Below are 25,445 nucleotides of genomic sequence, written 5' to 3'. Positions count from 1 at the left end.
TTGTTAAAATCGAAAGTGTAAAGATACAATTAAGCAGTAAAAAGACCCCTTTTTGGCTTCACGCCTCCGGCGCTCGCTTCTTCGGGGTACCGAAGTGATTTTAAAACCCTAGCTGAAAATTCTGGACACGTTCCTACTGTGCAAATATATTTATATAAATATATATAAATATTATTATTAATAAAGATGAAAATAAAATTCGTTCATTCAGGCAATTCTCAAATATATTCTAGAATGCCTCTACTATTCTAAAATCATAAATTTACGTGTTACATGATTTTTGGTTTGATTAATATTCTTCTCTATTCGTGTCTATATTGAATCATTTTAATAATCCTAAGAGTTTCATATTTGAGATATATTCAGATATGATTATGGTGGAAGGTATGGAAGGTTCTGTTTAGCAAATAAATGAGACCAAATTGACGGTTTTAGAATGTCTGACAATAATCAATCCAACACAACTCACGAGTGTTTGAGTCAACGGTTCTGGGATGATGCTGAACGACGAATACATATTATAATTATCGGTGGTACAGTTGTATGTGCGAGTGGTTTGATTTGTAACTGTTTGAGTTACATTGTTTTGAGACGCATGTACTCGAGTGTGGTCACTACATACTACTTACTCAGTATTCTAGCTGTCGTCGATTCTCTTTATCTCATTCTCAGTTTTTGTTACTTCAACCTTCCAGAGTTTATAGAGCTTTGGAAATTCGGCTTTATAAATTATCACTATCTGGACAGAAGTCTTCTCGCTCCTTACCTCAAATACTATGTATCTATAGCGCACTTGACGGTTAAAATGTATCGAAACTGGCTGATAGCTATGATCAGTATTGAGCGCTGGTTGCAACTGTCATTCCCGCTGAAATCAAGAGCAACCATTACTCAAAAAAGATGTACGTTCGCTGTTGTGGGACTGTTTTGTTTCTGTTTTATGACACACGTCTATCGTTGGCGTTTTAAAATCTTGAAATCTGTATACAATGATTGTCCTTTGTTTAATCTCATCATGTTTGACGAGGCTATTCACCCGGATGGACGGATGGCTGGTCGTTTAACAAATATCATACCCATCGCAGTGATACCGCTAGTAATTATCTCAATTACTAATATCGGATTGATCAGAATCGTTATCAGAGCAACATCACGACGTAAAGAGATTTCCAAGTCGTCCTCAGTCGGTACCGGTGACGTACAAGCTACAATGTTAGCCTTGTCCTCAGTTATCGTTTATCTTGTTTGCGAAAGTCCAATGCTCGTTGACCGAATTCTAGCTTTGATGGGAATCCTGCGGGTGTATTTGAACTATTTAAAATCCTTTTTTTCGCAAGTCGATTCATGTGTTAATTTCTTTCTGTATTGTCTGTCAAGTGTTAAGTTTCGAAAAATTGTCCGAAATTCATTTTGTCAATGTCCAAAGTCAACCTTCCCATGAAAAAAAAACCGTTTTTGTCTTTTAGCTTGATTTTTTTAGTCTTATTTGGACAGTATTTACGGTCGACTTACTGGTATGAAATGATGATGAAATGTTGGGAATTTCTCACTAATCTTTTGGATACATTTGGCTTGTAAGATGTAATGGTCTGTAACACGCTTGCAAAATTGGTGACACATTTCCTTGTCTATTTGAAACAGAAATAAATGATATAGAGCTTTGGAAATTCGGCTTCATAAATTATCACTATCTGGACTACATTTTTCGTGCCCCATGCTATAGATACTATTTATCAATAGCCCATTTGACAGCAAAAATGTATCGAAACTGGTGTGACACGTAAAAAATACCCGAAAATATATGATACTACACATTCTGTGGTCAAGTCTAAAACGGTTAAAAAGCTGTAGATATTGAATATGAAATAACCAATACCAAAATAGACGAAAAATTTTTTCATTTAACTAGGCCTATTTCGTATTTGAAGATAAATTTCATTTTTGTCTAATTTCTGTGTATATTTTGCATTCCGTGAAACTTGAATTTGAATTTGAACCGCCCGCACTAGAATTTTTAATACATGTATAAACTGAGTGACGTAGTAACATATTTCTCACTACAAATATCAGAAATTATATGAGTTATTGGGTTGAGAGGTGGGTTTATAGATTAGAATGAAAAAACTGAAAGATAAACTCTGTTTCATATCGATCGGAAGACCAGTTCGAAGAGATAGATCCTGGAGACCCTTAATCCCTTCTGCACACCCACGGATCATCAAAGGTCAATTACGTGAAGTTGTTTCGCGATGAATTTAGAAAAATACAAACTAATTACAAAATCATAAAATACTTTTATTTGCTAAAATCGAAAGTGTAAAGATACAATTATGAATGATAATACAGTCAATGTCCCCTGTAGTTGGGTAGACGAATTACAATAATCTGGGTAATTACAGCACTTAGTCTCAACAGTAAACATGTTCTCGTTTTTGTAACTTTGTTCGCATAACGAATCGCATTTTCTTGTCATGAAAAACGATCCATCGTGAAGAGTGATAATTTCTTTCTAAAAGGGAAAATCATATAATGCATGGTTGATTCTTATGATATTAGAAAACCTCATAGAATATCCTAAACTATATCGATTGTTCGAGTGGGAATGGTAAAAACGACCAAAATCAAAATCGACTAAAATCCGACTATATCTGTACTTTGATTTCCGATTTCAAAATCAATTTTTCAAGATAAAAAGGCTCTTCTCGCAGTTCAACTTACCATACACCTGGAAGTACTACATCGATGAGGATGGTAGATATTTGACGATTTATCCGCTATAAGCTTGTCAGTCTGGTTTGTACAGTAGGAAATACTGCGGATTTTTAAACGGCTGTTTCGTAGCTGCGCAGCTTCGACCTTTGAAAAGATCGAAAAAGATGTATTTTTACGTCTCGCAGTTTGAGATTTACCAAGACTCGTGCCACTGATATCAATGTTATCAGCTTCAGAAAGTACGTACCGTTTGCAGGAATAGTTTTGGTGACGTTTTATGTTCAAAATTACCGTATTCGCATTGGTAACAGTTCGAACCATCGACTACAGAGAATATAATAAATCGATATTTGATTGATAAGTCAAGCTTTTCGATATAGCGAGTATTTCAAGGATGCGATTAATTTAGGAGGCTGCGTATTAAAATTTACTGTCTTTATCACTACCAAATGACTATATCAAAGCTTTTAAGTTGAATTACCGGTATCAATATTTGAGAATATACATGACAATTTTTCGGGTATCCCGGAGCTTGCGTCTCTCACTAATCTCTAAACTCACCTACGAACAAAAAATCGAATAGAAACAGGAAGAAGATCACACGATATATTTCCATTTTGAGCCCGCGCCAACACGAGGAACTAAAGAAATAGAAAAAAATAGAATAGAACAAATAATGATAGCGTAAATAAACCCCATGGACCCCTTAACGGAGAAACACATCCTATTGGAGCTGCACAGTGTGCGAATCCCGGCAGGATCCGATATTCTCATCTGGATAATTTGCGTTTCAAAAATAATGTGCTTCTTTTCAATCTAGTCTGCAGGATCAACATATACCCGAGAAAAACCACAATAAAAGGCTTTCGGACTATTTACACGTACGTGGAAAACGACCGAAACAAGATATAAAAACTAAGTTGGTGCGATTTCGACGCGTGTTAGGGCTGCGTGTACATCGTGTATTCCAAGTCGTAGAGAGACTGTTTTAATCAATCGGCCAATTTCAATTTTCAGTACTCTATTCGTACGTGTACTTACCCGCTGAAGTGTCCTAAGCGTCTGTCCCATTTTTGATCAATTATATTTTCTAGTAGTAGCGGTAACCTATTAACTCTGGGTAAAGACTGATCAACGGACTGAAACTAATGTCATATATAAACGATTGATATCGTACAAAGAGAACGTCCATGTAGGCTGCGGTCAAATGTCGTGGCCCACCTGGGTCATTAAATGGCCATTCAATTTTGAATTCATTAAATTTTTTTGCTTTGCACGAGAAGTACGAAGTTCACAGAAACAAAACAGAACTTTGGCGACAAGAATCACATTCACAAACTAAACACCCAGAACCAGGGCCCTGTGCAACGCACATATCAGCAATTGTTTTTTTGTGCTATAAGGATAGGAGTGTGAAAAACGTTGCAAGAGGCTTTGGATGCTCGAATATCATGAGTTATTTCTTAAACTTCCTAGTCATCTTCACCCGTCATGGGATTCGAACCCACTAAGCTAAAGCGAGTTCGGAGGGCGATACCGAACCCTGGCAAGCGAGGCTTCTACCCGTAGTCGAGTCAACTCGAAGTATTTTAGCGGGATTCGACCTCGATTAGATACAGCGTGCCGCGTATACGTACGACTTTGCCAGATACGAACAAGTCTCTACCTCTTGAAGCATTGGTCTGCTAGGAATTGCACCATTCGAGGTATATTTTTCGACAATTTGTCTATTTTTATCGCTGGCTGGCTGACTCGCGATCTACCCATTCAGTTTCTACAGAAATATATCGTCATGTCATATCTCAGTAGGTTAAGCGGGTAAAATATCCTTAGAAAAAATGGCAGACACCGAAAAAACCGGCTGCGTCGTGGCCGCTGATTCATCGTGTCAGAATGAAGCGGATAATAATCACGGCGACGAACTGAAGCAGAAAACCCCGGCTCAACTGAAGAAAGAAGCTCAAAAGAAAGCGAAATTAGAAAAGTTCAAGGCGAAACAAGAGAAAATGGCGCAGAAACAGCAAAACAGCTCAAACAACGAGGTAGGCTTTTGGCTTTTTCCGTTGTGACAGACGCTGCCAGCAGCGGACTGCTTATAATGCGGCCGCGCGCAATATTCAGTATCCAAAACACACTGAGGACTACCTTGTGTTTATGCTAGGATAAAGCTTGGATTGATTGCAGTTGGACCCCAACTTTGTTACAAGACAACATTGTCTTAACCTATCTTTCACCAAGAACCCTACTGTTCTGTCTGTCAGTGAACTACATCCTCCCTGAGCAAAGTATTGATCTTTGATTCTGTTAATAATCAGTTGATTCAGAAAAACTTGCAACCTCAGAAAAAAACTAAGATTTTTTATTCAAATGGTTGATAAATGACTCTTGGGTTTGATGATCACTGCTCATTTTCTACACTACATGCTTTCTCATTTTAGAAAAAGAAACCAAAAAAGGAAAAGTCGCCCAGTGATGTCATCACGTACGATATTCCAACTCCAAAAGGCGAGAAAAAAGGTAAAAAACACCAGAAAATGAAAGACTTGATTAAAATGCAAAATATCGGCGATCGTGATTTACATGAAAGACCCTTGAGATCAGGGTTCTTATAGATCAGGAAAAATCAGGAAATTCCAGATTTATTTTTCCCTGCAGGGAATACTGGCTCTTTTCTTTAAAATCAGGACATTTAAAAAGTAGCTCAATCATAGGCTCTTCATAGTCAGAAGCTCTGTTTTTCACGAATACATGGCAAGTCTCATCATGTCTGAGCCCTCATGATAAGATTATGAAAATATAGTCTGAATCGAGGAAAATCTTCATTCGGGTTAGCATACTGTTTATAATGTGTTTCAGATACATCTTGTGCAATGCCTGATGCATACAGTCCACGTTATGTTGAAGCTGCCTGGTACGATTGGTGGGAAAAAAGTGGATTCTTTAAACCTGAATACGGGGTAAGTTCGGGGATGATGTCATTTCGTTTGCCTTCTTCCTTGAAAAAGCTTTATAGGCTTATATCATAAAACATGGTGCAGCCACTTTTTCTAGAAATCAAGGAAAAGTCAAGGAAATGTTATCAAAAAAAGCTAAAAATCGGGGGAAAGTCAGGAAAATTTGTTGAGATTGCTATATCTCGCGTAAAATCAAACGGATTCTATCAGCTGTATGGGATATTCAGTGGTTTGTTCTTTTATTTATAGAGGAAAAGTTTATCGGAAGCAAAGAATAATAAAGGCATTTTTATGATGGTTATTCCTCCGCCTAACGTCACAGGTTTGCTACATCTTGGTCACGCTCTTACAAACGCTGTTGAAGATGCTATTACCAGGTGGTAAGTACAGACAGATTTCACCCCGGACATATCGGAATAAAATGAACGAAGGCCTTTTCAAATTACATTTCCATCAAAAAACAAAATGCATTTCAGTCCCAAGGAAGGACTCCACGTTAGAATTTAGCAAAAAGGGCAATTCTGGGGCTTCAATAGAAATTAGTTTTTTTCTGCCCATCAAAACCTCACTAACCAATGGTAAATGTGTGAAGGAGCGTCGCAGATTGATAATGTGTTCTGATTCTGCAGGAATCGTATGAAAGGTAAAATGGCGCTGTGGAACCCGGGCTGCGATCACGCAGGTATCGCCACTCAGGTCGTCGTCGAGAAAAAACTAGCGAAGGAACGAGGCATCACGCGACACGATCTCGGACGCGAGAAGTTCGTCGCTGAAGTTTGGAAGTGGAAAGATGAGTAAGTAGGAAACATCCTCGATTAGAATGTTTACCAGAACTAATGTAATTGATAAATTAATATCGTTGTACAGGAAAGGACATCATATATACGACCAATTGAAGAAAATTGGTGGCTCGTTTGATTGGGACCGAGCGTGTTTCACTATGGATCCAGTAAGTAGTAATAATCACTGGTAATATCTATTATATAAACCACGGGTCAGTTGCACAGTCATAGCTTACAGTAAACACTGAAGTTCTATAGCGAATCTAACATCCACAGATGATCAGTCTTAAGTTTTATATTTTTATTGACTTTTTCAGAAACTTTGCCAAGCCGTAACGGAAGCGTTTATACGTCTGCACGAAAAAGGAGTGATTTACCGAGCTAATCGTCTGGTCAACTGGTCGTGTACATTAAACTCCGCCATTTCAGACATCGAGGTAAATGGGACCAGTTTTTATTTTCAGAGTTTTCATTATTATTTGTCACGACCTAGTAATCAGATGGCGTGATTGTCAGTGAGTACGTGTGACTCGATCGTCAGTCACAACAGCGAATTCATTATTAGCCGTCACAAGGGTGTGTGTAAGTTGATAGGTCTTTGCGTAGTTATCACTGACCTCGCAATGAATGGCTGGCTGTCATAAGGCCAACTTATGTCCGGCTTTATAATGAACTGAGGCACGAATTATCTGGAATTATTTCTGTTGCATTCAGGTGGATAAGAAAGAACTCACTGGACGAACTCTGCTAGCTGTTCCTGGGTACAAAGATAAAGTAGAATTCGGTGTTCTCGTATCATTTGCCTATAAAGTGGACGGTTCAGGTGAAAACATATCAAAATCAAACAGATTATTGTTTGTCTTTATAACTGCTTCAAAACAGTCTATGTTAATGTTAATTCTGATCATTAATCATATCATGTTTTCATTTATCTCGTAAAAGATTTCAATTCAATTCATAGGGCTGGTTCCATAGATAGGGCTTATACTTAAGACCAGTCTAAGACCATCTTGGTTTCTATAGCCAATCTAACAACTTAAGACCAGGGGCTGGTTCCACAGTGATGGCTTAGACTTGAGACCAGTCTAAAACCAACTTAGTTCTATAGCCAATCTAACAACTAAGACCAATCTTAGGATTTAAGACTACTTTTGGTCTCAAGTCATGACTATGGAACCGACCCCAGACTTATAGGATATTTAGGACCTCTTTTGGTCGTAAGTCTCGACTATGGTACTGGCCCCCGAAGAACAAATTCTTGACATTTTCGTTTGTTTTTATAGATGATGAAATAGTAGTTGCTACGACACGTATTGAAACAATGCTCGGTGATACGGCCGTCGCTGTTCATCCTAGCGACGAACGCTACAAAAACTATCACGGAAAATACGTCTTGCATCCGTTCTGTGATCGTAAATTACCGATTGTTCACGACGATTTCGTCGACATGAGCTTCGGTACCGGTAAGTGAAATTCATATTTTATTCTATTTCTGTGGTCAGATTGATGTAAAAAATAGATGCTTGCCTAAAAAATTTAAAAATTTGGTAATGAAAACAAATAGTATCTGGAATATAGATAAATTCCGACTATCCCTCCCATCAGAGAACCCCTGAAATATTTTAGCAGTTATAACTCTGAACCTCGGTGGTAGTCATAAAACGAGAAGGAACTAATATCTCGAATAGAGTATCATTTTAAGAAATCGATGAATTGAATTGTTATATGTTGTTTTGTAGGTGCTGTTAAGATAACCCCGGCTCATGATCCTAATGATTACGACGTCGGTAAACGCCACAATCTTCCCTTCCTAACGATGTTAACAGATACCGGTCTCATCGCTGACGGTTGTGGACAATTCTCCGTAAGTTTGGCATCATAATTGTGTAAATAGATCTGGTATCCAGCGCCCAGTTTTATAGACTGGTATTATCTTTAACCCGGGGGTTTAACTCAACTGAAAATGATTTGGGTTAAAGTTGATACCAGTCTATAAAACCGGGCCCTGGTGCTCATAAAGGTTGCTCGAAATGTTGATCGCGACTGATATTTGTACCTCGTATTATAATAGGGTATGAAACGTTTCGACGCGAGGAAAGCCGTATTGAAAGCCCTCGAGGAGAAAGGTCTGTACCGCGGTACCGACGATAATCCTATGGTCGTACCTACGTGTAGTCGCAGTAAAGATATCATCGAACCAATGTTAAAACCGCAGTGGTACGTCAACTGTGCAAACATGGCTGAACGAGCTGTACAGGTTAGTCTGTAAATATACCTCTACGATTCTACCCTCCCGGTTAATAATCCAGACTCAACCCCGCGGTGCGATGTATCCATGTAATTGTTACTTTAGTCAAACATCCTGAAATATTAGTGAACTAACGATACACTGAAATGCAGTGTGTACTCAATATAGTTATAGTCATATGTCCAAATTTTCAAAGTTGTGAATTCTGATTCGTCTAAACAATCTTCTATTCAACATGAACTGGCAAGATACCCACTGATCGGGGCAGACCCACCGTCTTTCCCTCAGCAGGAATTTGAAACCAAGTTTTGAGCATAAAATTTTCAACTTTCTTTATTCCCATTTATGTTGTAGAGGTATTTCATATTGTCTCTTTATGTAGGCTGTGAAAAATGGAGATCTGAAATTGATACCCGATATGCACAACAAAACTTGGTTTGCTTGGCTCGACAATTGCAGGTAAGTAATTTCATGATTTTTGCACGGAAAGCTGAACTAGAAATCTGCAGTAATCGTACATCTTTATAATCTTGATTTTAATTCATCTTTACCTTGGATAACAGTGTTGATTTTATCATTCAGAGATTGGTGCATATCTCGACAACTGTGGTGGGGTCATCGAATACCGGCTTATTTCATCACCATTGACGACCCATCGGCAAAACAGGGAATGGTAAATACTTTTCTAAAACAGTTAATTATTGATGGTTGTTCCTCACTGAGTAAACAAGGACTAATTAACTTTTACCACTTAAGTTGGTACGATAAAAGTAATAGATTTTGATTATGTTTTTGGATTCATTTGACGGTAGAGTAGAAATTTCCGTGTATGAGAATTAGGAATATTCATCCGCTGAATTTTCATTGATAGAAAGATGATAATGAGTATTGGGTCAGCGGACGAACGATTGAAGAAGCCAAAACGAAAGCCGCCCAGAAATTTAACGTACCATTGGAAAAAATCAAACTTGAACAAGGTTTGTATATTGAACAAGTGTCAGGGAAAAAGCAAGTGAAATTTAAGTAGAAATACCGTGATCCTGATTTTGGTTCTTCGCTAATTTGGTTTTACTGATGTGATACCGATGCTGTATAAGCAGAAAGTACCATAGATCATGCCATAGTTTGGGGAAAAGTATTAGTAAAACCCAAGATTTCCGTAACCTTAGTTATTCGTGACCTCTGGTCATACCCTCAATAATTACCAGACAAGTAATTATTCATTAGATCTATAATGTTATGCACCAGTAAATGATTTATCTGCTTTTAGAAATATACAATATGATCCCCATTTGTTTTTAGATGAGGATGTGTTGGATACCTGGTTCTCTTCTGGATTGTTCCCATTCTCGATATTTGGATGGCCCGATCAGGTTATTATTCGCTTCATGAAATCATTATTTCCTATGTAATGATAAATTGTAATTTAAAAATGGTTGATGTTTTAATGTTTTTGCAGACGGAAGAATTGAAAGTATTCTATCCCGGAACGCTCCTCGAGACCGGGCATGATATTTTGTTTTTCTGGGTGGCTCGAATGGTTATGTTGGGTCTGGAGTTACTCGATCAGTTGCCATTCAAGGAGGTATGTGAAATTTTGACTTCTTTTGGCGGTAAAAGGTAAACCGATTTGTAGAATAGGGGCAAACAAAAATGGCAGCCATCCCCCGATCAGATAATCCTTTAAAATATGTTATGATTTGAACTATATCATTCAAATTTTAATGAAATAGCAATAATTAGTATCCTCAGATGCATTCAATCAATTTGTATAGACCTAGCCCATTTCTTACTGTATATCAGTCATCTCTCCACGGGTAAAAGGAACATACAGGCTATTGTACTCTTGGGCCTGAGTTTAACAGATAAAATGTAGTTAGCTCCAGTAGAACGATGTTGTTGAACGATGATTATTAATTACAGGTTTATTTACACGCTATGGTGCGCGATGCTCACGGTCGTAAAATGAGTAAATCGTTAGGAAATGTCATCGATCCTGTAGATGTGATAAACGGTATCACATTAGAGGTAAGACATCATTCCCTATTGTAGTGTAAACAACTACTTATAATATTGAAATTTAACCGTATTCAGAATGAGACCTTCATGCTGAATGATTGTCATTTAAGATCAGGGGCCAGTTGCACAGTCGTGACTTAAGCCCAAAAGTGGTCTTAAATCTTAAAACTGGTCAGTGTTAAGTTGTTAGTTAGATTGGCTATAGAACTAAGTTGGTCTAAGACTGATCTTAAGTCTAAGCCATGACTATGCAACCAGCCCCAGGTGTTTTGGTTAAGGATAGAAACACTTCTTTGTAGTTAAACCTTATAAGTCCCTCAAGCAGTTGTTTATAGACAAGATTTAGATTTAAGACCGATCTATTGGTATTTTGGTTTTGTTATTATTAAACCAATGACGATTATCTAGACCAGTTTCGGTAACATTTTAGTAATGTTTTATAGAATCTGCAAAAACTGCTCGATGGTGGAAATTTAGATAAGAAAGAAGTAGAAAAAGCAAAAGCTGGACAAAGAGCTGATTATCCAAACGGTATTCCAGAATGTGGTACAGACGCGTTACGGTTTGCGTTATGCGCTTATACTTCACAAGGTAAGTAGACAGTTGGTTTATTTCCAGTTCGAATTTCGTTGAAATTGAAGTATTTAAAACCGACTCCTGTCAACATTATTAGCAAACCTGGGCCGATTTCACTGCAGGGGTTCAACATTGAAAATGATGAAATTTTCGCTCAAACTTAACTTGACATTTTTCTATGAAAAAGTTTCTTGAAGAAGCGGTTCAGTTTTAGTTCTAGTTCTCGCGCTAAAAAGATGAAGCAACTAAACAAAAAATTTGAATGAAACTTTGCCTTGAAACCCCTGCAGATCCTTGTCACAGTTCTCATAAGTTGCTGTATATATGAGATAATTGATTGTAGGTAGAGATATCAATCTGGATGTATTACGCGTGCTCGGTTACAGGAAATTCTGTAATAAACTTTGGAACGCGACGAAATTCGCGTTGATGAATCTCGGCGAAGATTATAAACCGTTACCGCAACATATGGTGAGTCATTAATTCAGAAGATATGTATAACTAAAAGAAGATCAAAGTCTGAAATACTGCTGACCGCTGTAGAAGTAACAATACACCCAGTTCCACAGTTGTGAGTTAAGATTTAACTCATTGAAAATGAACTGATTTTAACCGAGAGTTCACTCTAACTCACAACTGTGGAACTGGGCCCTGGTCTCTAATATAAGATGAAACCTATTACGTTCAGAGATGTCAGGTAGTCTGGTCCGCGAATAGTTTACCGTGGCCCAGTAGATGACGCTTTCTCTTTTTAAAAAACGCAGGTATCCGGTGAGGAACAGCCGATGGATCGATGGGTGCTCAGTCGTCTGGCTCACGCCGTCGAGTTGTGTAACGACGGTTTCGTCAAATATGATTTCCCTCAAGCGACGACGGCGTGTTTCAACTTCTGGTTATACGAACTGTGCGATTATTACCTGGTGAGTTAAACGACGAGAACTCGATCAAATTTAGTTCATTTTCAATTAACTTTCATTGCGAACTAAGTAAGACCAAATGTCAGTTAGTCGACATGGTTCCCACAGAACAGGGAAATTGGGAAAAACTTTTGAAATGATAATTCCCGGTTTGGAAATATTTGGGAATTTGATAAATTTTCCTCAAATCAGGGAAATTTTTGGGAAATTCATTATATTTCACGTATTGCATTTGCCAAGGGCATCTTTCTTCAGCAATTTCCCTTGAAAATCACCTTTATCAGCCAGTCACCAGTAAAATGTTGACTTGAATCGAACTATAGTCCAGAAATAGTCAACCATGGGATCGGATCTGTAGTTCAGATCTAGTTCAAAGATGGCCGACACTGTGAAATGAGATAAGACCGAACTACAATGCGTTTGGTTGTTAGTCGACAAACTACCCTGAGTGATCCTCACTTGCCACAAGAAGAATCCTCGATTCATTCGACAGTCGACACATGTAGAGAAGAATACTCATTGTTACAGTTTGTATTTGTAGGAATATATGAAACCGATAATTAATGGAACAGATGACGACAGTAAGTGCGTATGTCGAGCTGTATTATACACGTGTTTAGACGTCGGTTTACGATTGATACATCCGTTCATGCCGTACTTATCCGAAGAGCTTTATCAACGCTTGCCTCGCAGAACTGAGAATCAACCGCCGAGTATCTGCGTGACTCCGTACCCGGAAATCAAAGAGGTTTGTTTCATATCGGTTTAAACCGTGATCTATCGACTCCTCGGGAAATTTAAACATAATAGATCAATCAGTTGTTGCAAATATACAACGATAATGGGTTAAACTTCCTGGGAATAGGTCATTGCATTCAACATGCGCCATTGCTACATTCTGATTCAATATACTGCACAAGGGTGGACACTGACCTGGAAAACTGAGGGAATCAGAACAATCTAGGAAAAATTTGGGAAAACTCATGGAATTTGACCAGAAACCTGTAACTCAGGGAATCTGGATAATCAATCCTATTGACCACGTGTTTCTTTATCAGTACATGATTGATTGAAAAGTGAATTGAAGATGACAAACCTGATTTAGGCTGGTCACTGAAGTAAACACATCGGTACATTGTATAACATTGTATGTACCTGTGAATGCTAGATACAATCATTTCAACTCCTCCTCTGAATGCATTTGAAAATATATATGTCAATCTTGATTTAGTTTGCATGAAAGAATGAATTGGGGTCCCGGTTATATTGATTTATTTATGTAGGTCGACCAACGAAACGTGATGTTAGAATCCGAAGTAGAATTCATGCAGAATGTGATAAAAACTATTCGTTCAATGAGAGCTGATTATATGTTAACGAATATAGACAAAGCTGATGGTACGTGTTATATCTCCTGTTACTAGGACAGGGCGGGGGTGAAATGTTTGCCGATGTCGAGCTGTCATCCGCATGATCCACCTCTTTTATCAGTAGATATTCATCATTTTATCAATAGGTCACTTTTTGGAAGAATGATTATGAAATTAACTACAAAAATCTAACTCTGAAAAATAGTGCGAAATGTTTCCTTCTGTATTTGGAGAGAATATATATCGAATATTCAATGCGTAGAATCATTGATTTTTCAGTATATTTGAAATGCCATGACGACGATACGGTGTTACTATTACAACAATACACGGACGTCATAGCGACGCTATCAAACTCTTCAGCGATCGACGTGCTCGGTGATTCTGCTGCTGTTCCGCTCGGATGTGCTATTTATACAGTGTCGGCAAAGTGTGAAGTACATCTTATGCTAAAAGGTGAGGTCCCTGTTCATAAAGTTTGAAGGCCTATGCAAAAAGTAGAGCATTTTTCTACCTTCTCAGGTTGGCCGATTGTGTTTGATTTGCTTTTTCCCTGAATTGATCTGCTAAGAATCCAATCAATTTAACACAGTCAAATACTTAAGACATAGACGGACACTGTTTGATTTTACACGCGAATTAGCAATCTCAACATAATTCCCTGACTTATGAAATATATTTAATCCTGAGTTGATTTCAGTCCAGAATGATCCCAATTAACCAGGTTCTACAAATTCTTGTTAAAATTGAATGTTTGTTTTTTTTTTTAACGTGCACTGCAGGTCTTATCGATGTCGCTCGTGAAATGACGAAAATCGATGAGAAAAAAGTGAAATTGGACCAACAGTTGACGAAACTCGTAACGGAAATGCAGAAAGCTGATTACGAAACCAAAGTTCCTGAGGACGTTCGAAAACAAAACTCCGAAAAGGTAAGGATTTTTCTGTCCAGGGTCCCCAAGGCGCCTCGATTCCTTAGAGACTCCTTCTAATGCTTTTCGAGATGCTTGAAACTCCTTTGAAATTCCTTCAATTTGTAGAAATAGGCAATTTAGAAATTTTAGTAAATGTGCAGTAAGTAGACTACGCCTAAATCAGTACAGTTTGGACCAGGGCCCGGTTTCATAGACTGAGTATCAAAGTTATCCCTACGGGTAAATCCTCAATCTGGGTGACAACCACCATAGTAACAATGAGAAACCATGGTTATAAGTGATAAATTTCAAAATGTTCCCAGGGACTATTTTTCTTCCATATCTATGAAACCCAGTCCAGGATTTTTTGCCCAATTACTGTTACGAAACTAGAGTACCGTGGCAAATGAGGATTCTACGAGGATCCACCAGATGTCACTGGTAGTTACTCATTTTCAATGCTTCAATGCTTCTTCCACATTTCAATTGAATTAGAATTTTCTCCGAGGTTATTCAGTTTACAGTGAAATCTACCCCGGTATATTTGATGACTCGTTTGATAATATTTAGATTTAGGTGTCTTAAAATCCAGGATTAATTTTGACTATTTCTAACCAGAGATTAACTGGTATTTGGTGTGTGACAATACCTTATTAGTTAAATTAATATGTTCTTTTTTCAGATGACAACCATTGAAGAAGAAATCACGAAATTAGCCAGCGCACTGGCGACATTAGGAAAGATGCAGTGATAGAAACAATAGACAATAACTAATATTATGTATGGGAAACTTTTAAATCTCAAACTGTTCTTCAGCTGCGGAGGTTTCTAACTGTTCTTCAGCTGCGGAGGTTTCTAACTGTTCTTCAGCTGCGGAGGTTTCTAACTGTTCTTCAGCTGCGGAGGTTTCTAACTGTTCTTCAGCTGCGGAGGTTTCTAACTGTTCTTCAGCTGCGGAGGTCTATCGTCAAAAGCTTTTACTGCGCTGTAATTTATTTATCCGGATGGATTTTTCTAGTCTTGTTTACGCAGTTTCACGCGCGTGACCACTGACTCACAGATAAATAAATGTCAATTCATTTGATGGGAATAGTGCGTTCAACTTATTCTATCTTCAGGGCCGGATCCGAGGGCACTTAAAGAGACTTGTCCATCAAATATTTTGAGTCCCCTTTTTCATTTTGTCAACTAAGAGCATTTCAGAGTAGGAATATGATCAATATTGCATTTTTAGAGATAAAAGTGCCCTTTGGGGTGTGACACGTCCTCCTTCAAGATTGACCTCTCGATTTGCCCCATTCTTGAAATAGGGATATTTCGGTCTGTGTGGTTTTGTCTCCCTTCTGATATTTAACTCGAATACGTCTAATTTTCTTTTCAAATAATTATATTTTTTACGAATAATACAAAAATTCTTTAATATTTTGATAGACATCGTACATTCTTACAAGTGACCCGGTTCCACAGTCATAACAAATGAAAATACTTTGACTTACGGGTTTAATGTATCCCACGACTGTCGAACTGTAGGCAAATCTACAAGTAATTGTAATAGTAATTCAGAAATAACCAGAACATGTGAAGTATTTATAATTTAAGCAGTAGATTTCTGTAAGTTCTTTATTACGTACTTAGGATTTATGAGTTTACGAATTAAGTACACATGATACTGACCAGTCTTAGATCACTTATAATGGTTATCTTAGCGATATTCATGAGTCAATTATTATGAAAGATGTTTGACATTTGCTGCCAGCTAACAGTATGCTATACTTCCTATTTACAGTTAGATTTTTGCACTCTATCTTGGCTGGCAATGTGAACTAAATAAACACCTGCTTCATTCTCAATGTTCATTGGACAATAGCTAACTGTAATAGCTCCAGTGCCAATCTACGCGAGTACACTCGTAATGGCAATAGGGGGCAGCACTGTTTTATTTATCACAGTGGCAGCCAACATGTTAAACGACTAAAATCAATGAATTTTACCATCTTGTGTTACGAGCAAAACCCTCACTTATTCACTATGACTTTTACATCATCGTTCTTCTTTTAAATCTGAGGGAAATCAACATCGGATGTTTTAACAACAACGCATTGCATATAGATGTAAAACATCAACGTAGCATACAGGGGTAAGAAGTAAGGAACAACTATCAAAACTTGACCCTTATTCGATTAACGTAGCTAGAGTATCATAAAATATAGTCCCGTGAGTATCCATTCCACCGTGTATGAGAAGCATGTGAATCGTTTTAGTTTCTGTTGTTTCCGTTTTTACGCCGAGACTATGCGAGGTGCTGCCCTCTGTTGACGATATGGACAGACGATCCGATGATTCAGCACTCGTTGCCGACACAGCTGGAAAATAAAGTAAAATTCCTCAACATCTTATTGATATATCATATGAATCAGCAGTTTTAAAGCATTCAACTCTTGATCCAGTTCCACAATTATGAGATGAAATTTGACTATAACTGAAAATAACTATTTGACTGAAAAATAAACTGATTTTATGTAACATCAAAATCAAAACCAGTGTATAACTGGTAATTTGAAAACAGAAACTTTTACATACCGAGAACGTTATCATTCTTAGCCCGTTCAATATCATTGGATTCATTTAGATTCGTGACATTGTTTATATCGAGACTATTCATCTCGTTCTCGAGCACGTCTGCAACTTTTCTCGTCGTTAAAACATCGTCGGTTACATTCGAACTGTCGTCATTGTTGATGGGTACGGTTAGTTTAACCACGCAGGACGCGAAGTCCAGTCTACACTCCGGAGGTGGACCGTGTTGTTCGACTTTTCTCCATTTCATTGTTTCTAAAAAAAATTCTTATTTTTATTACTGATATTGATTGTATTACCTGCTTCATTGAAATCCGGTTTAAGTCAAATGAATATTTTCTAAGCATCTTATCAACAAATCTAGCAGCAACTCTGTGTAATTAAGAATGAGCTTATAAAATTGAAACAAGTCAATAATTACCTGTGTCTAAACAATACGTGTCGTCTAAGGCACCGGAGAGACCCATTCCACCGCATATATAAAGTCTCGTATCCATGACAATCGCCGAATGAGCGGCTCGAGCAGACGGATAATTGCGTTTCTGTTTCACGCTGTTCCACGTCAGTTTTTCGAGATCGAGAAAGTGAAGATCGTCGTAGAAAGTCGGTCCCGACATACCGCCGTGTACGATCAACTTATCCCGCACGACGGCCATAGCGTGACCGTGACGCGGTTTCGGCGAATCACCGCGTACAGATAACACGTCCCAGACGCGAGTCTCCGCGTCGAAGCGATAAACTTTTCGATCTTTCACCGGTTCGGCGCCATTTTCACCCCCGCTATAAACGTACAACTTATTCCCGTTCGCCGCGACCGTATGAAATGTCCTCGGCGACGGCCACGTACCTTTCAATTTAACAGTCTCCCATTTTCTCTCTTCAGTATCGTAAACTTGCATGTTCGTTACGTTTCCCGTCTGTTGCGCGCCGCCGAATACGTAAATCTTACGAGGATCGCAGTCGGGCGTGAACGCGCAATGTTCGTACCGCGCTGTGAATCCTTGCGCGTCGCAGATATCCCAACTAAGCGTTTCTAAATCTAAAATGCGCACGTCGTTAAACGGTCCGTCAGGATTCGCGCCACCGATCACGTAAACTTTTCCATTCGTGGCGCCGTCTACGTCCGGTATGTGGGTACACGTGTGACCGACTCTCATCGTCGGACAATCACCGATCGCTGAAACGACGTACCATAAACCGGCGTTCGGGTTGGTGCCGCGTTCGAGCATCGCGTGAAGTTCCATGTTGTTCTCGAAGCAGCAGTCTTCGTCGTTAGATGTTGACTGCTGCTCTAATTGTCATCTACTCGGCCCCTGAAAATAGAAAACGAAATGTTCAACTTCTCGATACAGGCTACTATTACAGGGTGGCGCCACTTTCCATCCTGAGTTTCCCTTGATTTTCTAAGTGATTACACAAAATTCCCCCTTAGTGAATCAGAGAAATTTCTAGGTTTACAATTCATTAATTTTTTACTGATAATGAAACTAGCATTATCCGAATTCCTAGAGTTTTCCAGATTTCAGGAGAGGCCCAGTTGCACAGTTGTAATCAAAACTTATATCCAATTGTGGCATTTCATCATAACACTGGTTTTATTGGAAAATACTTGTTATAAACATTAACAAGGCGAAGAATGCTCAACTCCGCAACTGGCGACAGGGGATCAGAAAATCTATTCTGTTATGGGGAAATTTCAGCCTACTCTCTCTACTCTGCTATGACAATACCGTCACTCACTGACGAGTAGAATTCTTATCATAGGACACTACAAACCGCTGATTGATGCGCGATTATGCCACTAGGTGTCTCCGCGACACGACCGTTAGCCGCAGGATGTTTTGAGCCGTAATTCTTGACGACGCGGTGTTGTTGGTTGCCGTAGCGTCCAAACGTCGTATATTTCGACGAATCGCCGAGTTGCAGGTAGTTCACCGGCGATCGCGAGCGCTTCTGATTCTGCCGGAAGATCAACAACGCGGCGTCCTGGTAACGAGAATGTATACACGATAACACTTCGGAATCTGTTCTACCACTCGGTCGATACATTTATAACTCACATTCAACAACACCTACAATGTATAAACACATTAAAGCTCATTTAAAAGACATTATTTCAAGATCAGGTTGTACCACATGATTTACAAAGGGTTAGGGGGTCTCTAGCAGCCAAAACACCTTCTTAGATCCGCGTCTGTACCAAGTGCTGATCTAAAGGGTGCTCTGATCGCTGTGGCACCCCCTCCCCCTTCTGAGTAGCTTTTATTTACATAGATCTGAATATTCAAATATCCCGCATCTGTACAAAACGATCTTAATTCTGAAAAAAATCTCATAAGAATGTTCTTTTAAAGAAATCTTTGCAATCTCTGCTACCGGCACTGTAGTGGCTGATATATACCGCACAATTAGAGCTAAAACCATCAAAACGCTGTTGGGAAAATGTTTTATTTACCGCCGCATCCTTTATCTAACCGAGATATTATGTTTCATTGAAGATATACACAAACAGAATTAAAACTTTCTTACCTAGAAAAACAGAAAAAATGTGAACGAAATATTCACAAAATGGTATTTCAACGTCTGTCTGCGTAGGAACTACTGAAATTCTGTTTAATTCCACACGTTTATTATAAGATATAATGCATACACATAGTGCTCTTTAAATAACTTTGTAGAGGTTTCTAATTATTAGCAATGGTCAGCAATTCACTGCGAAGAATAGAGCTATTTCTGTATGAAAATGTTTACATTAAAAGGTAACAATTTCAGCGCTGAAACTAGCTATTTCTAAAAACCCCGGGACGCTTGCCTTTCGAGCTTAAGCTTATATGAACGTGGAAAAACCTGTTTTGAAACTTGGCATTGCTTACGAATAGCGCTGACATATACGCAGTGTTTTGAGTGCGTATTATTTGAAAGCAGAAATATGATAAAATAAACCTGGCGGTTCAACCCTGGGCAAATACTTATAACGCATAAGTACATTTCATGAAACATTTGTTTACCGGATTAAGTATTATGGTTCAAGACATAAAAGTTTTTAGTCGAACTAATACACAATTGTACACAACTCAGTAATGTTGAAATCTGTTCTATAATGGAGACATCGAATGATTTCATTAGTTTCAAGTTGTTTAAAGTGAATCCACGACCAGATTATCAGGGACAGATGCAACTAAGGAAAGCGATCGAAAAAATAAACGTTGAATCCTGCATTTCAAGGAAAACAAACTTCCGATTAAAATCAGTCGCGCTATACGAGTCTGGTTTCCCGATATCCTGACCGTGAATCTCAACAACGAGAGTCGAATTGTTTTAACAATCTGGATTCACATATAGATTAATCGCGTTATCAATCTGTTCATCCAGGTATAAATCGTTATACCAGCTACATGAAAAACATTCCACATCAATCTACGTTTCAATACTGTGTATATTCTGGTATCCACATCGGTTTCTACGATCGATCCAGTTTTAGTCACTCTGATGATCTGCAGCATTATTCACAACACGTAAGACGCACAATAACTCTTTTACAATCCATCAGCACATGAATAATAATATCGAGATAAAACGCTTCAAGTCGAAAACGGCAGTAAAGAAAACCTGTAGTCAACCGTGGAGGAACTTAGTAAGGTGCCACTCGGAAAATTCCGAAAATTCAAAATATATCCTCTCCTTACACCAATATATGTAGCTCTAGCCTAACGGCCAAAAAAGGTTTATGAAATTTTACATAAATCATTTGGTTTAATGGACTATTATCAGACGTGATTCATGAAATCATTAAAAATAGGGCACCGGGATAATTTATGATTTCAGACTAACATTAATGGTTTTTAGATGAACCTCGTTTCAATGAACATCAGTGGAACAGAAACTATAACTACCCACAGATTTTCGATTTATTTTAAAATTCTTTACGTTGGTTTTTCCGTATCTGATACCAAACTTATCATAAATATCTTTATATTGTGTAATTAAGCTGACTCATCCCGGTCAAATCAGTTTAACACCTTATTGAGGCACTTTTGAATCATTTCTATTTTGAACATAGTGGATTTTTGTCAAATAGATCGTTACCTGCTATGGTTTGTGTTCAGAAAATCTTGTCCAGCAAAATACGTTGTTTTCTGCTTATCAACAGTTTACAACCAATGATTTTAGTTCAAACGGTAGCCAGAGCTCAATGCTCTATGCTGTTATGTCATTGATACAACTCTTGACTAAAGTTGATATGATTCATTTCCACAATCGATTAGGAAATATTTATTCAGTTTCAAAATAGGTCGATTTTTGTAAACATTGCGATCTCGTAAAAGGGTCGTTGATTTTTGCCCAGTTAAATAGATTTGTAGTCAAATTGTGTGCATGGGCAAGTAGTTGTTTCACAGACACTTCCCGCACAGAGTCTAAGAGATCTGTGTGAATATCTAGTGACAGTAGAGACTACGGTAGAGACAGTGACAGACATGACGTATTTGATACAGAAGATCAGCGCTGATCCACGCCATGACACAGTTACACCTTGAGTCTACGCTAGCAATACCTCATTCAGGGAGGTGCACGACTGCTCCTCATTCAGGGAGGTGCACGACTGCTCCTCATTCAGGGAGGTGCACGACTGCTCCTCATTTAAACACACAGATCCACTGACAAACTGATCACATTGACTGATCACATTGACTGATCACATTGACTTGAGACCAGCATAAGCGAGACACATAATCATCATTATGCGAATTCTAAACCCATCCTCTGATACAATTAGAGTTGATCTATGATAGTTTGACGCTGCTGATGGTGGTGCTATTCAGACATCAGTCGTAATGAATAACGTCTGGCAAATGACAGTCCAACCACCACAGTGTGCTGAGTGAGAATAATAGACCAGGAGACAACGATGTCTGGTAATTAGGATGAAAGCGGTTCTCAGTTATCAGATATACTGCTATATTTGTCGAAAGACTTGTAAAATAATACCGTTTTCAAAAATCAATTCAACCAGCTGACCAGATGTATTAGTTCATTACCAAGCCTACGTATATAGTTAGTATAAAGCACTTCCTGATCCTAGTTTTTTTGTGATATATTTTCAGTACAGCGGCATTATACATCGATGCATCATCGAAATTCGAGTTTGCTTTATATTTGCCTTAATAAAAGCGGAGACGAGCGAGACAACAGCAATTCATATAGTTTCATTCAAAATCTATTGGCAACGGCAAGAATTGCCACGGCGATGTATCATTTTCATTTCCATTCAAAATGTATTCAAACCTCAATTCAAAAGTGGAAAAAGAGCAACTTAACGTATTTTTGGCAAAACATTTCCATGCAAAATAAAGATAAGGAAATGTTGAAATATTCTTATATAAGGATTTCGTACATTTAGCAGAAAGATATGTCTATTCAGAGCACGTTTGCCAGAATTTAGAGTTTGCGAGATAATTTCTGATCATGTACAATTAATCTTTAAATGATTGTATACGCCTGGATAAGAATTCTAAGGAATGCAAGTAAATTTTATATTTCTTTCATATTTTCTACAGCCTGTCGCCAGCCATATGTTGAAATGACAATACCTTATACCGATGCATTACGACTTATTTAAAAGCATTATTCATATAAAAATAATGAATATTCCTCTGAATAAAATAATTCAACAAATGCATATTGAAGATGGGATTTAAGAAATATAATGCACTAGGCCTATAATAATGAGTCATCAAACTTCACAATACAAGAGAGCGCCAGTTTACTAACTGAGCGACTAAATTCCAATATTCCTTTTTCAAAATCATAACTTACGGTAACAATGAATCATCGAAGATAGCAAGAGAATTCATGCCAGCAATATCCACGATAACAAATCATATAAAACTATCAAAACATACTCACACATAAGAGTGAATGATATAAAGATTGCTGATGTAAAGACCCGGTTGAAGTAGTATGTCTATGTCTACTGTCAGTTTAATAGACCGCACGCGTGTATATATATATATATATATATATAATCCAATACACCTGCAGGCAGCAGACTAAACCGACACTTCTCTCAAACAGTTACAAAATTAACGAAAAAATGACGAAGATTATTTCGATGTTTTGCCTGAGACTCGACTACGATGGCGCAGTGGTTTCTGATGATACTGAACCGAGCTGATATTGATTAATGTTTTTCAGCGCTGCTACGTCATTGTTGTTGAGCATCCGTGTACAGTGTGTGTCTACAGTGTATAATAGCAGGGATCGCGTAATATGAAATCAAGTCTGAAGACGACCGTTCCTCGAAAGTTATATCATCGCATTTTATCTGTTTTCATTGTGATATCATCGCGCTGATTTCTGTAATAAATTATTTGGGTGAATGTTTAGACTCGAGGATATTTTAGATAGACTAAGTATATTTGTTCAATGACAATGTTTATTTGCGCTAAAAAGGTCCCTATATGGATAAGGCATACCTGGATATAAGGAGGCATTAAGGAGTTTTAATAAAGAAATTTCAAATTCTGCATCACTTTCATATCCTTATTACTGGCTCTTCATTAACCGGTACACTAGGATCTCGGTAAACCGTCAATTCAGTGGTTTTGTAAGAAAATTGTTATCCTTAAACCACTAAACTAAACTTGACTCCTTAGGTAAAAACAAATCCCGCTTCCAACTGTATCGAATTGGGCACAGTTTACAAACATTTTTGTTGCCTATTTTTTTTTAATTAAAGGAGTTTTAAAAGATCTTTGGACATTTCGCCCGAATCAAAGGAGTTTCAAGCACCTACACCTCTTTAAAAGCAATTTTGTTTATAAGGGACCCTGGCTAAACTTTGCTGCTTACATTTCAGCTGACCTTTGAAACCAGAATCATTCGGTTACAGCCTTTTGAGAATTCGGAAGAAACCCCCCAGGAATGTTCTTCAAATCAAGTGCTCTTAGATGGGATCTCCAGATAATTAATCATATATTCGAATGATTATATACCATTTCTAATTTCTAAAGCTCAGATATATATCAACACCGATAGAATTTGTCAAAAACAATCAATGAGAAAGATATCGTCTTAAAGGCTGAGAAAATACACAGTTTCCGTATTAGATGAAGACAAGAGAAATCCCACAATAAATTCAGGTTATCGTCAATATCTAATTCCATTTGTAGTTTATATAAACAGGACACATCTAATGATACATTATAAAAAAAACCTAAAGGCCTAAGCCATTGCGACATACTTCAATATCATTCAAACTCAGATGAATTATGACTTAAACGATGACTCGACAAAAAAAGAATTGGTACTTTCACTGCATCCATGGGGTGTGATGAGGCTTTTGTCTATAAATAAAACCTTCAAATATTTGACTATCACATGTGGGCGTGTTTATGGGCGTCACCGGAGGGCCAAATTTGCAAGAAATAGCACAACGTTTAAGGTGACCTAATAGAATCCTGTCTGGATATTGCCGGTGCCAGAGGGCGGCAGAAGCGTTTTCCACCACAGCCAGAGTCAGAGAGAGAGAGCATCAGAGTTGTATCTGTTATCAGTATCATCATCGAAGTCAGAGAAATTCTGTTTCTTATCGCCTTCAACAATTCTTTAGATAATGAATACATGGTTGGGCATCAGGCAAGCTGGAACATGGTTGATGTCACCTATTTCAAGTCATCTTTTACAAGAAAGGAGTCTGATTGATATCGCTTTTCGACCAACCCGGAAGTGATTGCGCATGGCAACGCTTCGTTATCTCAAAATAAACACGAATAAACGATAAAAGATGAGCTTTAAACATTTCTTACCGATCATCCTGCAGCTGACGATGATTCTACGCGCTAAAATCCGTCGACAGTAGATAGTGGAATAGGTTATAATACCGTTTTAAAAGGCGAGATTTTTCGATTTACGGAATTTCGGTGGCGTACCCCTGTAACAGCGAAACATGCTGGAAAATATAAGATTTGTAATTTTGGGCTAAAAATACTAAATATTCTTAAAATAAGAACAAATATGTAAGATGAGAAATATTTCAAATTGATAGGACAATCATTAAATGGTATCATCAGCTGATAAGGTGGATCATTAAAATTAAAATATTCGTGATATCATTTTTCTTTGCAACAATTACCACGATAGACTGGTTACCAGGTCCAGAGAGACTGGTTGCCGGTCTAAGAAGATAACCCTAACCCTAGGCCCTAGATTGGTTAGACTGGTTGACCAGTGCAGGCGAAGTTAATCGCAATTGAATTAGGGTTCGAACCTCACCACCTCTTGTTTGTGAAAAAGCCACGAGAACAGGGGCTTCTAGGCCATCTGAAAATTCAAATGGATAATGGCCAATTTTGTTCACCCACTTTGACTTGAGCGCCAC

General features: G+C 38.0%; 2 protein-coding genes across 9 annotated transcripts; one reads left to right on the top strand and one right to left on the bottom strand.

Moving 5' to 3' along the window:
- Window positions 1-4,378: 4,378 nt before the first annotated feature.
- On the top strand, window positions 4,379-15,575 carry LOC141908285 (valine--tRNA ligase-like). Of its 2 annotated transcripts, none has more exons than XM_074798265.1 (26): window positions 4,379-4,418; window positions 4,522-4,754; window positions 5,151-5,229; window positions 5,569-5,669; window positions 5,916-6,046; window positions 6,296-6,460; window positions 6,534-6,615; window positions 6,766-6,885; window positions 7,163-7,271; window positions 7,732-7,911; window positions 8,188-8,312; window positions 8,520-8,705; window positions 9,079-9,155; window positions 9,279-9,369; window positions 9,568-9,673; window positions 9,999-10,069; window positions 10,156-10,281; window positions 10,620-10,724; window positions 11,159-11,306; window positions 11,635-11,762; window positions 12,056-12,211; window positions 12,750-12,956; window positions 13,492-13,606; window positions 13,858-14,034; window positions 14,361-14,509; window positions 15,174-15,575. In XM_074798265.1, the coding sequence occupies exons 2-26, from the start codon at window positions 4,551-4,553 to the stop codon at window positions 15,240-15,242; spliced, it is 3,207 nt and encodes a 1,068-aa protein (XP_074654366.1). In that variant the 5' UTR covers window positions 4,379-4,418; window positions 4,522-4,550; the 3' UTR covers window positions 15,243-15,575. The 2 variants fall into 2 exon arrangements, with proteins under 2 accessions (XP_074654366.1, XP_074654365.1); XM_074798264.1 differs by having other exon boundaries at window positions 4,380-4,418; window positions 4,519-4,754.
- A 300-nt stretch (window positions 15,576-15,875) lies between these two features.
- LOC141908674 (rab9 effector protein with kelch motifs-like) lies at window positions 15,876-25,020 on the bottom strand. 7 transcript variants are annotated; one of them, XM_074798807.1, is made up of 5 exons: window positions 24,874-25,020; window positions 18,774-19,140; window positions 17,490-18,381; window positions 17,072-17,323; window positions 15,876-16,854 (listed from the first exon to the last, which is right to left on the bottom strand). In XM_074798807.1, the coding sequence occupies exons 3-5, from the start codon at window positions 18,310-18,312 to the stop codon at window positions 16,664-16,666; spliced, it is 1,266 nt and encodes a 421-aa protein (XP_074654908.1). In that variant the 5' UTR covers window positions 18,313-18,381; window positions 18,774-19,140; window positions 24,874-25,020; the 3' UTR covers window positions 15,876-16,663. The 7 variants fall into 7 exon arrangements, with proteins under 7 accessions (XP_074654908.1, XP_074654909.1, XP_074654907.1 ...); XM_074798808.1 differs by having other exon boundaries at window positions 18,799-19,140; XM_074798806.1 differs by having other exon boundaries at window positions 18,845-19,140.
- Between the last annotated feature and the right edge of the window lie 425 nt (window positions 25,021-25,445).

The sequence above is a fragment of the Tubulanus polymorphus genome, chromosome 7 (assembly GCF_964204645.1).
Source record: "Tubulanus polymorphus chromosome 7, tnTubPoly1.2, whole genome shotgun sequence".
Taxonomy (NCBI): Eukaryota; Metazoa; Nemertea; class Palaeonemertea; order Tubulaniformes; family Tubulanidae; genus Tubulanus; species Tubulanus polymorphus.
This window is presented reverse-complemented; position numbering and strand designations above follow the sequence as displayed.

What these genes read in the sequence shown, in the direction of transcription:
- LOC141908285 (XM_074798265.1), top strand. Translation starts at nt 4,551, where the DNA reads ATGGCAGACACCGAAAAAACCGGCTGCGTCGTGGCCGCTGATTCATCG. An exon ending in TCTTTAAACCTGAATACGGG is followed by an intron (nt 5,670 to 5,915) that starts GTAAGTTCGGGG and finishes TTTTATTTATAG; the next exon opens with AGGAAAAGTTTATCGGAAGC. An exon ending in TATTTGGATGGCCCGATCAG is followed by an intron (nt 10,070 to 10,155) that starts GTTATTATTCGC and finishes ATGTTTTTGCAG; the next exon opens with ACGGAAGAATTGAAAGTATT.
- LOC141908674 (XM_074798807.1), bottom strand. Translation starts at nt 18,312, where the DNA reads ATGGAACTTCACGCGATGCTCGAACGCGGCACCAACCCGAACGCCGGT. An exon ending in CACGTATTGTTTAGACACAG is followed by an intron (nt 17,324 to 17,489) that starts GTAATTATTGAC and finishes AATTTTTTTTAG; the next exon opens with AAACAATGAAATGGAGAAAA. An exon ending in TAAGAATGATAACGTTCTCG is followed by an intron (nt 16,855 to 17,071) that starts GTATGTAAAAGT and finishes TTTATTTTCCAG; the next exon opens with CTGTGTCGGCAACGAGTGCT.